General features: G+C 41.9%; 1 protein-coding gene across 1 annotated transcript in view; it reads right to left on the reverse strand.

The window, feature by feature from the left end:
* The window catches only part of SLC6A11 (solute carrier family 6 member 11), a 126,711-nt gene that overhangs the window by 13,014 nt on the left and 97,213 nt on the right, over positions 1–16,484 (reverse strand). The window contains exons 8-9 of the mRNA XM_036079875.2: positions 13,913–14,037; positions 2,266–2,378 (exon numbers count right to left, since the gene is read on the reverse strand). Of these exons, the coding sequence (XP_035935768.1) occupies positions 2,266–2,378; positions 13,913–14,037 (238 nt within the window). The remainder of the gene's footprint in view (positions 1–2,265; positions 2,379–13,912; positions 14,038–16,484) is intronic.

The raw sequence follows: 16,484 nt of genomic DNA on the forward strand, positions 1-16,484 counted from the left end.
CTGACTGCTCCTCCTTGCCCCCAGCTTGGGCAGAACAGACCCTTCCTCTCCTCTACACCCAGGCCACCCCCTGCCTCACCTCATGGTGCCCATGGAGCTTATATCTATGTCCTTACAAGGTGGGATCCTAGAGGGCAGGGGCGATGCCATTTTCACCTATCCCCAGTGGCACAGAGGAGATGCTCAGAAAAGGTTTCATAAATTAATAAAAATAATAATAAATAATGGCAAATATATGGTGCTTGTTGTGAGCCAGACTCTTTTCTAAGCAGTTAACAGATTAATTTAATCTCTATAATCCAATTAGTATCCCTGTTTGTAAGTGAGGAGTGGAAGCATTGGAGGTAAGCCACCTGCCCGAGGACACAGAGGTATTCAGTGATATGGCCTGGGTAGGAACCAATCTTTCTAGAGACTGGGCTTTAACCACTGTGCTGAACCGCCAAGACCAGAGGGAAGTAAAAGAAGTAAAGGATTCCTTTGCTGGTTACCATGTGGAGACACTCCCTTCCCTGGAGCCATTTTTTGGCCCCAAATCCTTTCCAATTCATTTCTACCTCCTCAGGAAAGGTATTTCCAGCTTCACTGGCAGACAAAGGGACCAAGCACAGAGAGGTGAAGTGACTAGTCCAGAGCAACACGGCTGGTAAAAGTCATGGACCTGGGACTCAAACCCAGCCCTGTCTGACTCCAAAGCCCAGGTTCCTAGCCTCCGGGCTACCCTGCCTCTACCGAAAGGCTGGCTGCAGTCTTCCTTTCTCCAGGGTCCTCAGGGAAGGAAGAAGATGCAATTCAGGGAAGGCTGTTTATCCAGGACCCAAACTGAAGAGACATCAGAGCATGTGGACTAAGAGGCACAAAAACCTGGGTACATGTTCCAGCAACTCATTCAGCCTCAGTTTCTTCATCTGCAAAATGGGGATGACAAAAGGGCCCCCCCCCCCCCCAGTCCATGTGGTTATTGTGACAGAGAATGGAGGGTGTGGCCCAGGCACGGCAAGGGCAGCGCACACGGGGGTAAGCAGAGCGGCCATCCACCCACTAGGCCCCCAGGTCCCCCCTGCTAACTCAGCATCTCAGCCCAAGTGCTGGCTCCGCTCAACACCCCCAGGGACCCAGAGAGCCAAGGCCCCAGCCCCCACCTCCCTCTGCAGGACAGTCACTGTCACGCACGAGCTGCCAATCCCTCCCGAGGCCTCTGCCCGCAACACTGGAAGGGAAGATTATCAGCAGAAACACCCGGTGCTTCAGCAGCTCGGCTTAGCAATTTCTGAGAAATCATCCGGGGGAAAAATTGGACTTGGCTGGGTTGACAGACACACTGGCCATGAGGCTTGGGTGCTAAGCGACTTGCACAAGGTCATGGGTAGAGGACAGCACCTTGCCAACGGAGTCTGATAACAGAGCCGCTGGCTCTAGGTGGAAGATGTTCACTGGGGCTCTTAAGGAAACCCGCCGCGCTGGAACAGCAGGAAAAAGGGTAGATTTCAGAGAGTGGAGAGTGACTGGAAGCCACGGGATTCTGGCTGGAAAATCAAGAAGAGGACTGGAGGAGGGCTGGGAGGGCAGGCTGCGGTGAGTTTTGCAGTGTGAGAAGATGAAGTGCGTGCATTCACGGGGAGATAAAGGAAAATGTGCACAGATAAATTGCTAGTTCTAAGTATACTGCCTTCACTGAGAAAGGCAGGCTGCCAAGTGGAGGGTGGGTGGGGAGAGCCCTATCAGCAACAATGAAAGAGCAGGCGGGTGGGACGAGGGGCATTGGGAGCTGATGGTGGTGCCGAGGACCCATGTGGCCACCTGGAGCATGTCAGGGGGGCCATAACAGAGATGGAGGAAGGAAGGAGAAGGTACTTTTCTGTGCTCCTGTGTCCCCCACGATTTGGCAGGGACAGGGACACGTGGTGGTAGAGCCTTGGATACCATTAACCGTAGCCCTATCTCTGAGAATTTCTTCAGCTTGCTAGGTGGTGCTATCAGGCAGAAATATGTTCACAGAATGCAAGTAGTTAGCAATTTTTTAAAAACTTAGATTGGGAGTTGGGAATTTCAGGTAAGGAAAAGTGTATTTGGGAAGATGTGGAAGGAGCCATACAGGGGTGTCTGGGGGTGATGGTGGAGATCACGGCCTGCTGAGAGGAGAGCAGGGTGGGGACAGTGGGCAGGGCCCTGACAACCAGCACCAAGGTGCTGGTAAGTCCCCTGAGCTGCTCCTAAGAGTAGCATCTGGTCTCCCTGCCATCCCAGCCTGGGGTCCCCCCTTACCTGGCTGTCCAGGCCCAGGAAGATGAGCATCATGAAGAACAAGGTGGCCCACAGTGGGGAGAGAGGCATCATGGTGACCGCCTTGGGGTAAGCGATAAAGGCCAGGCCGGGGCCTAGAGAGGAAGGAGAGAGAGAGAGGTGCTGGGTGCAGCTCAGTCCCTCGTTCAAGTGTTATTTTAATCCATCATATATCTAGTGCCTCCTTTGCGCTAAGTGCTATGCCTAATTCTCCCTCAAATCACGTGAATCTCCCAGCCACCCTACGTGGTTTGTACTATTATGATGCCCATGGTGGGAATGAGCCAGTTGAGGCGCGGAGAGGTAAGAAAGGGTCAGGAGGGGTCAGGATTTAAACCCAGACTTCCCTCTGCACAGTCCTGTCTCTATTGTTCGCACTGGGGCAGACATGCGGGTGGTGGCTTCTTAATACAATGCAGATTCTCAGGCCCACCCCAGAGACGCTGATTGGGTCAGTCTAGGGTGAGGCAAGGACCAGGCACCAGGTGATTCCAACACGGGAGCAAGAGTCCAGGCTTGGACGAATGCCGTTCTACCCCAGGCCACCTCTTCCTGTGGTCCCTCCCCTCATTTCCCGGGTCCACACTCACTTATTTTGGCTGCTCCAAAGAGACAGCTTGGTTAGCATGTCCTGAGGATGAGCTTTATTAATATCAGGGGAGAGATACCTGATGTTCTAGCCCTGTAGCACAGTGGTCAAGGGCACGGGTTCTGCAGTCAGGTGGCCTGGGTTCAAATTCTTGTTCTTTACTGGGATCTCTATCTGTTTCCTCAGCTGAAAAATGGGGATAATAAAGTCCTACCTAATAAAGTGGTTTTGAGAATTCAGTAAGATGATGCAGAATATGGAAAGCACTTAAGGTAAATGTTCAATAAACATTAACTCTGATCATTATTTTTTTTACCTTAATTAAAAGCAACCTTATTAAAGTCTAATTTACCTATAATAAGCACTCATTTTAAGTGCACAGTTCAATGAGTTTTGAAGTATGTATACCCAGATAACTTCATTCAAGATATAGAACATTTCTATTGCCCCCTTGGGCTCCTCTGTAGTCCCTCTCTCCCCATTCCCTGTCTTAGCTCCAGGCAACCATTGATCTGATTTTTTTTCACCTCATACTAGCTTTGCCCATCTTATTTAGGAGTGGAATTGCTGGGTCATATGGTAACATATGTTTAACTTTCTAAGAAATGCCAAACTGATTTCCAAAGTAGCTGTCATTTTACGTTCCTATCAGCAATGTTTGAGGGGTCCAGTGGCTCCACATCTGTGCCAACACTTGATAATATCAGATGTGGTGTTCTCTTCACATATCTTTGTTGTCCATTCTTAAATCTTTTGCAAAGTCCTTGTTGAGTCTGCCCATTTTTTATTGAATTGTCTCTTTTTTCCTGAGTTGTGGGAATTCTTGATATATTTGGAATACAAATCCATTATCAGAGAAGTATTATTAATATTTTCTCCTAGTCTGCGGCTTGCCTTGTCATTTTCTTAATGGTATCCTGTGAAGAGCAGAAGTTTTAAATTTTCCACTTGTTTGTTGCTAGCATACAAAAAATATAATAGGTTTCTGTTTACTGTCCTTTTATCCTGTGACATTACTAAGTTCACTTAATTTTTGTATGGTTTTCTAAGTGGTCAATCATGCTCATTCATAAATACAGTTTTTATTCTTCCTTTCCAATCTTAATTATTTTTATTTATTTTTCTTGCTTTATTGCACTCTCTAAGAACTCTAGTACCATATGGAATAAAAGCAGAAACAGAATACATCCTTGCTTTGTTTTTGATGTGAGGGTCAAATATTTAATATTCAGTGGCCAGGAGATTAACATTTGTGCAATACTATTGATTAAACTACAGACCTTTTTCATTATCTACCAGTTTTTCTCCTTATGTCCTTTTTTTCTGTCCTAGTATCCAATTCAGGATTCCACACTGCACTTCATCGATGTATTTATTTACTCTCCTCCAATCTGCAACAGTTCCTCAGTCTTGTCTTTCATGACCTTGATATTTTTGATGAGTACTGGTCATTCTTTTGCAGAATGTTCCTCAGTGTGGGTTTGTCTGACGTTTTCTCATTATTAAACAGAAATTATACATGTTTGGGGGGCAAGAACATCATAGAAGTGATGCTGTGTCCTTCTCAGTGCATTATGTTGGGAGGGGTACATGATGTCCACAAACCTTAGTATTGGTGATGCTTACCTTGATCACTTGGTTAAGTTGGTGAATGCCAGTTTTCTCCACTGTAAAGTTACTGTGTTTCTCTTTATAATTGATAAATATCCTGGGTAGGATACTTTGAGATTATGAAAATATCCTGTTTCAAGTAAAACTTATACGCACTGATTTTAGCATCCATTGGTAGATCTTCCTTGCAACAATTATTCCTGTGGTGTTTGCCTCACAGGTTTCTATTTTCTTCATTCCTTCTACACTTTATTAATTAGAATTATTCTGTAAGAAAGAGCTGTCCCTTCACACTCATTTACTTATTCAATTTTTATTTATTTCAGTATGGACTCTTGGGTATTCAGTTTATTCTATGGATCACAATCCACTACTATCATTATTTACTCTGCTATTCAAGTTGTTCTAGGTTTTGCTACTAGGAGCTTCTTCAAGTTGGTTCATATATCCTTTTGACATGCCTTCATCCTTTTTCTCAGCACTTCCTTATTTCTGGCACCACTAAATGTTCCAGCTTCATCATGTCTTGCCCCAGCACTGGAATCAACTGCTTCTTCAAGAACCCCTGGTTCCTTTCATGGAAAGTGGTGTTCAGAAACCAAGATCTGGTTTCTGGGTATGTTCATGGCTACCAGGGTATCACTCCTTGCAGGCCCTCTCAGCACACAAAGCTAGGAGACCTATGTATGTATATCTACACATACATACACATATATATATTTCTATATCTATCAGGATATATATTAAACCCATGAGTCTATCCTGATACCTCAAATTCTAATACAGCTCATTGTGGCTTCTCCACTTTCCTTATTTGTAACTCCTTTCTCAGTGAAAAATCTGTCTCTAATGATCTATATTGACTTGTTTGTTCAATCCTCACATACACGTACAATAGTTACAGAATTACAAACCCATACCCCTGTACAAACAAAAGAATAGTACAGTAATTTTTGTTTTTAGCCTCATAGTGTACAGTCAAAATACTGTTTCCTGAAATTTACTTAGGTTAGGTTTTTTCTTTCACATTCTCTTCAATGTGGTTACATTATTCATTCATAATACAGTTAGGTTCATTTCTTACTGTTTGTATTCCCTTTTAATTCCACTCACAAAAAGGAACTTTTTATTTTGGGTGCTATGTAAAATATTACTATTACCATGGTTCTCTAAGAGTCAGACTTAATGAAAATATACTAAGAGAAGTATTGTTTCTTTCTCATCCTTACTTAATTCCACCCTTCTTTATATCCCTTGTCCACTCATCCTCTGTAGGTCACCATTGTCTTTATTTTCTAGTTTATCCTTTACATATTTCTTCTGAACAGATGAGCAGACATGCTTTTTTTTTAATATCTCCTTCTTTCTTACACAATGGGTAGGATACTACAGATATTTGCTTTTTTAAACTTACATACACACACACATACATATTTACCATTTAAAAAATACCCTTCAATATCCATTTACTTGATTATTTTTATATTGTGAATTAATGTTGAATTTTTTCAAAGACTTTTTTATATCTATGAAGATAATTTTGTAATTTATTTCATTTGGGCTATCAATATGGTATACAATATTAGTGGATTTCCTAGAATTAAACCAACCTTGCATTATTCCAGGAGTAAATCCAACTTGGACATGGTATATTACCTTCTTAATGTGATTTTGGATTCTAATGTTTCTGATTTGGGTTTGCTATTATTTTATTTACTATTTTTGCATCAGTATGCATGAGTGATGTTTTGTTTCTTTGCCCTATTTGGTGTAGGTATCAGTGTTACACATACTTCATATAAGGAGTTGAGAAGTTTTCCTTCCCTTTCAATGCTCTTCAATAATTTATAGAGCACTGGGACTATCAGATCCTTGAAGGCTTGACAGAATTATTTGAAAAACCATCTAGACCTAGTGTTGTTTTTGTTTCTTGTTTTGTTTTGTTTTGTTGGTGGGGTAGTTCCTCAATAACTTTGTCTATTGGGTTGTTTAAGCTTTCTAAATCAAATGCGGTTGATTGTGGCAATCCATTTTCCATTTAATCTAAGTTTTCAAATTTATGTATAGAGAAGACTATAAAGCAGTCTCTTCTGATTTTAAAAAAATGTCTTCTGCTTCAATGGTTATTTCTCCTTTAATATTTATTTCATTATTTGTATATTCTCTTTTTTTTCTTGGCAATATGGTAATTTATATACTTTTATTTTTAAAGACCCAGAATTTTAATTTGTTAATTAGATCTACTGTTTCTCTATAATTATTTAATTAATTCCTGCTCTTTATTATTTCTTTCCTCATGCTTTCTTTTGGTTCACTTTGTTGTTGTTTTTCTGAACAGGGGATGTAATTAATTTATTGTCATTGTTTCACTTTTATTGATAAATGTGTTTAGTATAGTTTTCTCATATTGTTAGTTTATTTCTATCTATGTCTCCTTGTACTTCCTGCAGTTTTGCTTCATAAAGGTTATTGCTGTGTTATTTGGTGTATTTATTTTTATGTGTTATATCTTTATTGCGAATTGTAGCTTTTACCATAAAAAAAATGTCCTTTGTAATGCTTCATGCTTTGGGGCTTGAATTCCACTTTGCCTAACATCAGGATTGCTTTCATTGTCTATCCCTTTATTTTTAGTCTTTATGAATCACTTTGTTTTAGGTGTATCTCTTACATATGCTATATATATATGTATGTGTGTCATATTTTGTGAGGCAAATTGAAAATCTTTTTAATAGAGGAGTTAAGCCCATTCACATTTATCAATATGACTGATATTTTGACAAAATATTTTATGGTTATGTGTATTTTAAAATATTTGTTATGTTTCTCTATGAGTTGTATATTCTTTGTCCTTTTATTTGTAAATGTTTTTTGGTATTTAGGAAGGTTTATGTTTTTGTTCTAGTGGTTACCTTTATTTTTACATCTTTTAAAAATGCCCTTAAACCCTTATTTTCTTATTTAAACCTTTACTGCCTGGCTTTCTAGGTTTCCCCATCCCCACCTCTTGCCATTTGACACCACTTATGGTCCACACAACAATGAGCTTTTTCTATTTTCCTCTTGCCTTCTCTCCCCATCTTTTAGTTCAATGATTTCTACACGTTGTTAACAGTACACAGCATATTTCTACATTAGTTCTCTATCCTCTTCCCCACCTTTGCTTTGGTCTTAGACGTATACTTAAATATTTTTAAGTGCTTACCATCAGTCCTTTTTCTGAAGTTTTCCCAGTCATTGCTGGTATGGATGAAGCTCACCCTCTAGGAGATTCCTCCAAAACACTGATGAATGTTCTGTTTAAAATGGTTTTTCTATAGCCTTGACATTTTCTATAGCCTTGATTCACACTTCTTTGTGTGAATTTAAGAAAAAAATGCTGCTTCATAGTTGCCTTTCTTTGTGTGTTGGTTTTGAAAAGTGTGATATCCATCTAATTCTTTTGCCCTTATAAGTTATTTAATCTTTTTCACCTGGAAGCCTTGAGGATTTTATCTTTATCTTTGAAAGCTAGTATCTTTACCAGAATGTCTTGGAGTTGATCAATCTGGATGAATTTTCATTAGTACCTAAGAAGTCCTTCCAATGTATAGATTGGGCTCTTTCTCTGTTTCTGTTTCTTCGATTATAGTTTTAAATATTACTCTGTTTATTGTTTTCTTTTTCTTCTTCAGGGACTCTATAATATGAATATTTTCTTCTTTGCTAGTCTTCTGTTTCTACATTTTTACTTCTTTATGCCATTTTTATTCACTTTCTTATTTTCTTTCCTTTTTAAAATGCCCCTTTATTGTGACTATTCTCCATTGAACACTTTGTAATTTATTCATTTCTAAGATAGCTTGATCTTTCTTTTTTCTCATTTTTCCCCGAGTTCAATCAACTTTCTCCTCATTTATTCCTGTTCTCCCTTTCCCCCATTTGTTAGTTTTAAAATTCCAGGTTCAAGGTGTTTTTTACCCCCCACCTCTCACATGCTTGTTTGGGTATATTTAATTCTCTCTGGAGTGCTGACTTAAATTTTCCTCTCTTTCATGGTTGATTTCATGGTCATTGGTATGTGGGGAATTTCTATTCCTGTTTTCTGCAGTTTTGTATGGACTTGACTTTTCTCATGTTCATGTTCTTGGGTATTTTTTTGATTCCCAACCTAACAGTGCCCTCTTTTGTCAGTATGGCAAAGTCCAGGTAGTTCTAGCCACGTTTCGTGTTGATGGTGCGGGAAGGGTGATTTCCCCTTCCCACACCCTAATTTTTCAGTTCTCTTTTCTTTTGCGGGACTTTATTTTATCTCCTTTTTTTTTATTTGGTTTTCTCTTCGCCATCTAACTGTCAAAGGGTACTTCTCCTTTTCTTTTTGCCTTTTTCTTCCCCAGAAGTTCTGTGTTTCAGTGTCTCCTTTAAATTGTCTGTTCCTATAAATGGTCCCTGCTCCTTTAAATCACACATTGAATCCCTTCTCTCTGTTGTCCCTGCTATGGGATCTGTCTGGATCTTTTCCAGCATTTTCAGACTTACATTTAATCTTTCTGGATTTAATCTTTCTGGTGTTTGCTCCAAATCACTTTTAGGTTCCCTTCATCAGCCTCTCTGTCTTCTGTCTTCCCCACAGTTTTTCTCAGTTTACCTGACCAGCTGTGAGGGCATAGGTGGTAGCAGGAGGGATTGTGCACCAGGATTGATAATTTTTCCTTTTGTTAACAGCTATGTGTAGCTTCAACATTTTCTGTCTTCAAGTTATGCAGGGACATGGTTTTGTATAAAAAATATTTTCCCTCCTTGTTCTTTTATTGTTTGGGGAGAAAACTGGGATATAATTAGCTATACAGCTGTCATAGTACTCAGATATTCAGAGGTCTTATTTCCTCTAATTTTTAAAAAGACTCTGTATAAGACTGATATTATTTTTTTCTTAAATGTTTGGTAGAATTCACCAGTGAAACCTTCAGGGCCTCAAGTTTGCTTGGTAGAAACATTTTTGATAATGAATTCAATGTCTTTTAAAAGTATAGAGCTATTCAGTATTTCTATTTCTTCTTGAGTCATTTGAGTAAATTATATTTTTAAAGGGATTTGTCCATGTACATTACCAAATATATTAGCTTGAAGTTGTTCATAATATTTCCTATTCTCATTTTTAATGTCTGTAGAATTTGTAGTCGTACCTCCTCCTTCATTCCTGATATTAGTAATTTGTGTTTTCTCTCATTTTTTTTTCTTGACTAGTCTTGCTAGGGCATTATAAATTTTGTTATCTCTTTTAATACCAAATTTTGGCTTTAGAATTGTATTATGTGTATGTCTTACAAATTTCTTTGTTTCTACTTACTTTGGGTTTACTTTATGCTTCTTTTTTGCAGCTTCTTCAGACAGAAACTTAATTTTTCTTACTTTAAATCCTTCTTTCTAGTTAGGCATTCAAAGTTACAAATTTCTCTGTAAGTACTTTAAATGCATCCCACAAATTTTGACATGTTGTATTTTCGCTACGCAGTTTGAAATATTTTCTTTGACCCATAGGATATTTAGAAATGTGTTGCTTAATTTATACATACTTGAGGATTTTCTAGATACATTTTTCTTATGGATAATTTAATTCATTGGTAGTCAGAGAATATACCTTGTAATTTCAATCTTTTGAAATTTATTGAGACTTAATTTATGGCCCAATTTATATCCTACCTAGGTGAATGTTTCATGTTCACTTGAAAAGAATTGTACTTTGCAGTTGTTCGGTGCAGTGTTTTATAAATGTCAATTAAGCCAAGTCGATTGATAGTGTTCAGATCTCTACATCTTTACTAATACTTTGTATAGTTGTTTTAACATTAGTGAGCAAGGAATGTTAAAATCAACTATGGTTGTGGGTTTGTCTATTTTTCGTTTTAGTCTGTCAGCCTTTGCTTCATGTATTTTAAATGTCTGTCATTAGGTAGAAACACATTACAGATTAGATATCTTACAAATGAATTGCTCCTTTATAAACATTATGAAGGGCCTCCCCTGTTATCTCTAGTAATACTCTGACTTGAAGTCTACTCTGTCTAATATTAATATACCAAAACCACTTTTCTTATGCTTGTTGTTTAGAGAGTATATTTTTTCCCTTTGTTTTACACTTTATCTGTGTCTTTAAAGTGTCTCTTTTTAGAAAGCTTAGAGTTGTCTTGCTTTTTTACTCAGTCTGATAATCTCTGCCTTTTACTTGGAGTATTTGGTCCATTTGCCTTTAATGTAATGATTGATATTGGGGGGTAAGTTCACCATTTCATATTTGTTTTCTTTTTGTCCCTTCTGAATTTTTGGGGGTTTTGTTTGTTTACTCTGTTGTGTTTTTCTTGCCTTCTTTTGGACTAATCAATATTTTTAAATATTCAATAGTATTTCATCTAAGCTTTGTGGCTCTACCTCTTATTATTATTTTCTAAGCCGCTGGGCCAAAAATACACATCCATAACTCATCAAAGTCTACCTAGAGTTAACGAGGTATCACTTAACCCTGCCACCACACATCTGACACTTTCCATTTCTGATGATCATTCTGACATTTTCTGTCTTGAAACAGAATTTAGGACTTAACCACATCAATAATTACAAAATGAAAATAGACAAATACTCCAATTAAAAGACATAGATAATCAAGACTGGATAAAAAAGCAAGACCCAATTATAAGCTGTCTAAAATCTCAACCTCTAGGACAGGGTACCTGAAAGAAAGAATCACAGAAACAGACCAAGGGACATATGGGTAAGGGCCACAAATTTCAGGGCTGGGATCATAGCATGACAAAATCTGAGCCCTGTGAGGAGTGCACGTTGCCTTCCTGGCTCAGTTTCCAGGTATGCTGGGACATTCCATGGAACATTCTGCCATCTAATTAGGTATTTTCCAAAAATCATTCATCAGAAAGCACGCCCACGTCCTTCTGAGCAAGGTGAGGTGGCTACACATTCACTTGCAACTTGCAATTTCTCCAAATGGCAGAGGCTCCTAAGGAGAATTTTAGCCTGACCCACATTGCCCAAAAGGGGCACAGAGCAGATTTACCTGCTGGGTACCAGTAGCAACACAGGAAGATAAGCCAGAAAAGGCTAGAGCCAGGCTGTACCGCCTATGAGCTGTGTGACCTTGGGCGAACCACTTCAGGCTCTGAGTTACGGGGTCCTCATCTACAATGGGCACAGGAAAGCCTAGGGCTGCTGTTTATGTGAACAGTGCCCTCTGCAGAGTGCAGTGCATATTCTGCACAGCCACAAGTGGAGGCCCTGATAAAGCCCACTTTGCAGAGGTGCTGTGAGCAGTTTTTGAGGTAGAGTGTTAAAAACGACCTCAGAGCCTGACAAGCGAGCAGAGTAAATCAATTATGGTCCATCCATCCAGTGGAATACCATATAGCCATTAAAACTCATGATTGAGACCTCTGTTTACTGAGGCAGAAAGCTCCTCATGCTTTATTGTAAATGGAAAAATGCAGCCTATACCAAGGATAATTTGATCTGGTTTCCATCACCACAAATATGGATATATATGCATGGAAAATCCTGACAGGAGAACCCCAAAGTGTTGTCAGATTTGGAGTGCAGAGTTTTTCCTTTGTTAAGATTTCCACATTTTTCTATCAGGAACATGCTTTCAATTTGAAATTAGAAAAAAAAAATCAAAATTTATGTTTTGTTGGCTCCTTTCCTTTCCATCTATGACTCCTCTCTGAATTTCATCTATAAAATTGAAATAATGATAAAAAGAGAAAAAATAGCACTGCAGATATCTTATCCTACTTAGTACCTAAGGCAGGAATTAGGACATTCATTTTATAGAGGAGGAAATGGATTCTTGGAGAGGGCAATGTTCCTGTAGAGAAGGTAATGCTCTATCTTCACAGGGCTGCCCTGTGGTTTCATGCCAGGAAGGAGCATGGATGTTTGGCGAAGTGTCAGGTGCTCACAGTGGGCAGTAGGATGGCATGGTCAAAGCATGGACTCTGGAGCCAGACGGTGTATATTAAATCTCAGCCGTGTCCCTTCCAGCCTGTGTAACCTTACATAAGTCATTTCACCTCTCTGAGCCTCAGCTTCCTTATCTATAAAATAGGGGTAGCAAAAGTGCCATGTTGGAGGGCTGAGCTGAGGATCACATGAGACAGTTCCTGCCCAGAGTCAGCACTTGGTGAGTGAGACCTTTGGTCATATTAATATTCTCTAGTCTAGCTCTGGACTCCTGGGTTCAGCAGGGACTGTCTCTCTCTCTGACATACATTATCCAGAGGAAGGGGGACCCTGAGTGGTCACAGAGCAGAGCTTTGTAATCATGTTCCTGCTCTGATGTCCATGTACCCCACTCTGCCAGCGTGGTGGGTTAGAGGGATGCTTCCCTATCTGTGCACGCTACACAAAACAGGACACTGTGGACTAGCATTTTCAACAGAGGCAGTGTGGCTCCCAGGGGTGCCTGGGGGTGGTTGCAATAAATGGGGGCATGACTAGCACTGAGTAGATGGAGGCCAGAATGGCTAAGCTCCCTGTGCTACTCTCAACAAACGGCTCTACTAAACATTCTTGTAGGTGAAAAAATTTAGACTTAACTGAGGTTAGAATCTGTTTGTCATAATAACACAAACTATTTTCACACTTTTTAAAAAATACACACTGAATTTTCCTAGAATTCAAACACCATGTAAATCAAGGCAAGAGTAATTCAACATTTTGTGCAATCACCTCAGCAACAATAACTCTGCCTGTAGTGTGGTTGAAATAAACACTCGCCAATCTATACTTAAGAATGTCACATTCATTGTGATTCTGCATCTTAGAAGAGGGAAAGGGAGAGAGATTCTCCAAGCAGAGGGAATAGTATGTGCAAAGACCCTGCGGTGGGAGGGAGCAAGTGATGTTGCAAAAGCAGACCACCGCAGAGGGGCAGCATGAGGGTGGGGGAATGATGTGGGTGGAGAAGCTACAAAGGCTGGGCAACACAGGGCCTTGGGGCTCTGCTAAGAATCCAGTACTATGAGAAGCTAAGAAAAGCTTTTCATCAGAGAAGGACATGTTCAGATTTGCATTTTGAAAGAAGCCAGTCTGCACATGGAACCGAAGGGGCAGGAGTGGAGGCTGGGAGGCCAGTGAAAGGTTCCTGCAGTCACATAGGTGAGCAGTGATGGTGGTCTGGGCTGGTGGGGAGATAGCATTGCTGGGGCAAAGTACACGAAGTGGAGTGACGCCCAGGAGGCAGAAGCTATACAACTTGGGGATGTCTTAGATATGGGAGTGAGGAGGTGTCACAGTTTCTCTCCCACGATCCTGGTTTGAGGAGGGATGGTGGGGCCACCTTCTAAGACCTGAACCCAGGAGAAGAATTAGCTGAGGAGGCAGATCGCATTTGCACCATGACCATCAATCACCCAAGGCCTCCCTCGCCTTTGGCAGACTTACCTGACTCTGCCACCTCGGCAATGGGCACCCCCTGCTCGTATGCCATGAAGCCCAGGACTGAGAAGATGGCAAAGCCAGCCACAAAGCTGGTGCCACTGTTGAGGCAACAAAGCATGATGCAGTCCCTGTGGGGAAGCAGCGAGAGGGGCTGAGGTCAGAGTGGGTGAACAGGTACAGTGCTCGAATATTCTATCTGAGCACCACAGCCATCCTGTGGGGCAGGCAGGGCATGGTGGGCAAGGATAGCCCCATTGGCCTGATGAAGCCATTGTGGTTCAGAGAGGTTAGGTGGCTGACCCACGGTCACACAGCTTCTCCTGCCTTTCTAGAAGATAAGGTGGGTCATGGACCAGAAGCATGGAAGAGAGATAGGAAGGAAGAAAGGCTGGCAAGTGAGAAAATGCACAACTAGTGAGAAGATACTTGGAGACAAAGCAACGCTCCTCCAAATCCCTGGCAGGAGAGGAAACCAGGGAAAGCAAGAATGGAGTGACTTCCTGGGAGCTCAAAGCAAGGAGGGCAGGAGAGACCTCTGAGAAATGGCTGCTTCTCAGTCAGGGGAGCATCCATGGACTTCACACTAGAAGCTCTCACCAGCTTCAGGAGGAGACACCCCGTCATGCCAGGCTATTTACTGGAGCAGCACCTCACAGCCCTCGCTGCTCAGTCCCTGTGAGGGAGCGGCCCCTTCCAGGCTGACCGCCATACAGAGGGATTATCGGAGCAGGGACTGTCTCTTGCCCTTTTGGGAGGGGCTTACCTGCAAAGGAGCACCAGCATAAAGCTGCAACCCAGGAGAAATCAAGAGTGTAAACGATGGGGCTTTGCCAAGACAAAGGCAGAACCCTCAAGTCCTGGCCTCCCCTCCCTCAGGCCCTGCATCCTCACAAGGCCACAGTGGGGAACAGGCCTCTTCAAGGCTTCTCAGCACGCACTTGCTAGTTAGGCTTACGGCACACGTGATGCCCCACCTTAGAGGGAGGCGCTCCTGAGCGGCCTGTCCATCCTCTTGTCTGAGGTAGGACCCTGGAGCATCCCTGTGGTGGCGGCGGGCTGCCTCTGGTCGCACCCCAGCAAGCCTCATCACCTTGTTCCATGGCGCTTTCCCCTGGCTGGCCCGCCGGTCTGTGCTGCTTACAGCAGTAAGAACTTCCTCAGGTGTGTTTGGCCCAAACCTGCCTTCTCTGGTGAGTTTTAGTTCTGCCCTTCCTACCAGCCTGGAGCTCCTTCAGGTTTGGGAGATCTGAAGAGAGTGGCCTTACATCCCCTTTGAGGTTTTTTTTGTGCTCCTTCAGTTAACTGTCCCAGCTCCCTTACCAGGTCCTCATCCTGCTCGTGATCTGTAATACACTCCAGCTTGTCTGGCCCCTCTTCAAATGCCACATCCAGGCCTAAGCGCTAGACTCAAGAACACAGCAGGACTCTCATCTCCTCTTCTCCTGACAGCATACTTTTTGTAATGTAACCAAAGGTTACATTAATGTTGGTGACTGTGACACCCAGTTGCCCTGCAATGACTCTGAGAATCAAGGACATATTGGAGAAGGCATGACCCTGGGGGTCAGGAGACATGGGCCCCACTTCCCCCTGCAATTCTTTTCTCTGGACCTGAGCTCACCATAAGACAAAATGTTTGATAACAGGGTTTCTTGGGCCTTATGACAGATTATTAATTTTCCTGCAAGTAGTCATCTCCCTCTACCTTCTTCCTTGGGGATGAGTATATTTCCCTGCCCCACTGGCTTTGGGCTTAGCCACACAACTTTCTTTGGCCACAGGATACTAGCAGATGTGACACAAACAGAGGCTTGAGATATGCTTTTGTGACTGAACTTGTCCCTTATGCCTTTTGTGATTTGCCAGGAAAGGAACTTCCCCAGGGGAGCTGATGTCCTTGTAGTCTGCACCCCACAATGTACGCACACAGAGCAGACTTGAGCTTGCCTGTACCCTGGAGCCAAGCCCAACCAATTCACAGCCTGCTAGAGAGCTTCCCTAGCTGGCCAGGAGACTTGGGAGCAATAAGAGCAAATGCTTGTCACGTTAAACCACTGAGTTCTTGGGGCTGTTTGTTATCCAGCATTACTGTGGCAGCGAGGGACTGATTACAGGTCTCTTTAAAGAACTCCTCTGGCACTGTACATGAGGGCTGGGCTGGCAGACCTGAAGACTTTATCTGCAAGCCTGATTTCTCTCCTTTTAAAGGGAAATGCAGCTCAGCCCAGGTAAGGGAAGATTTATCCCCAAGGTTGGGGTAAAGTTCTTCCTCATGCCTATTTCCTGACCCTGCCTCAACAAACAGTGGGAAACAAGGTGGTCCTGGTGAGGAAAGTGCTTTCTCTCTATCTTCTACATTCTGGAATTCTCCTGTATAATCTGAATCTGCAATGTGCCTAGTCCTGTGCTAGGGTTTCTTGAATACTGTGTCACTGAATCTCGAGGCTCAGGGAGGAGAGTCACATACTCAAGGTTTCAGGGGCTTCTATTGGTGAAGTTCAAATGTGCATCCATTTATCTCAGACATTAAAACCCATGCATTTTCCAGGAGCTGCACAAAAACAATGCCCCCTAA

The sequence above is a fragment of the Halichoerus grypus genome, chromosome 1 (genome assembly GCF_964656455.1).
Source record: "Halichoerus grypus chromosome 1, mHalGry1.hap1.1, whole genome shotgun sequence".
Taxonomy (NCBI): domain Eukaryota; kingdom Metazoa; phylum Chordata; class Mammalia; order Carnivora; family Phocidae; genus Halichoerus; species Halichoerus grypus.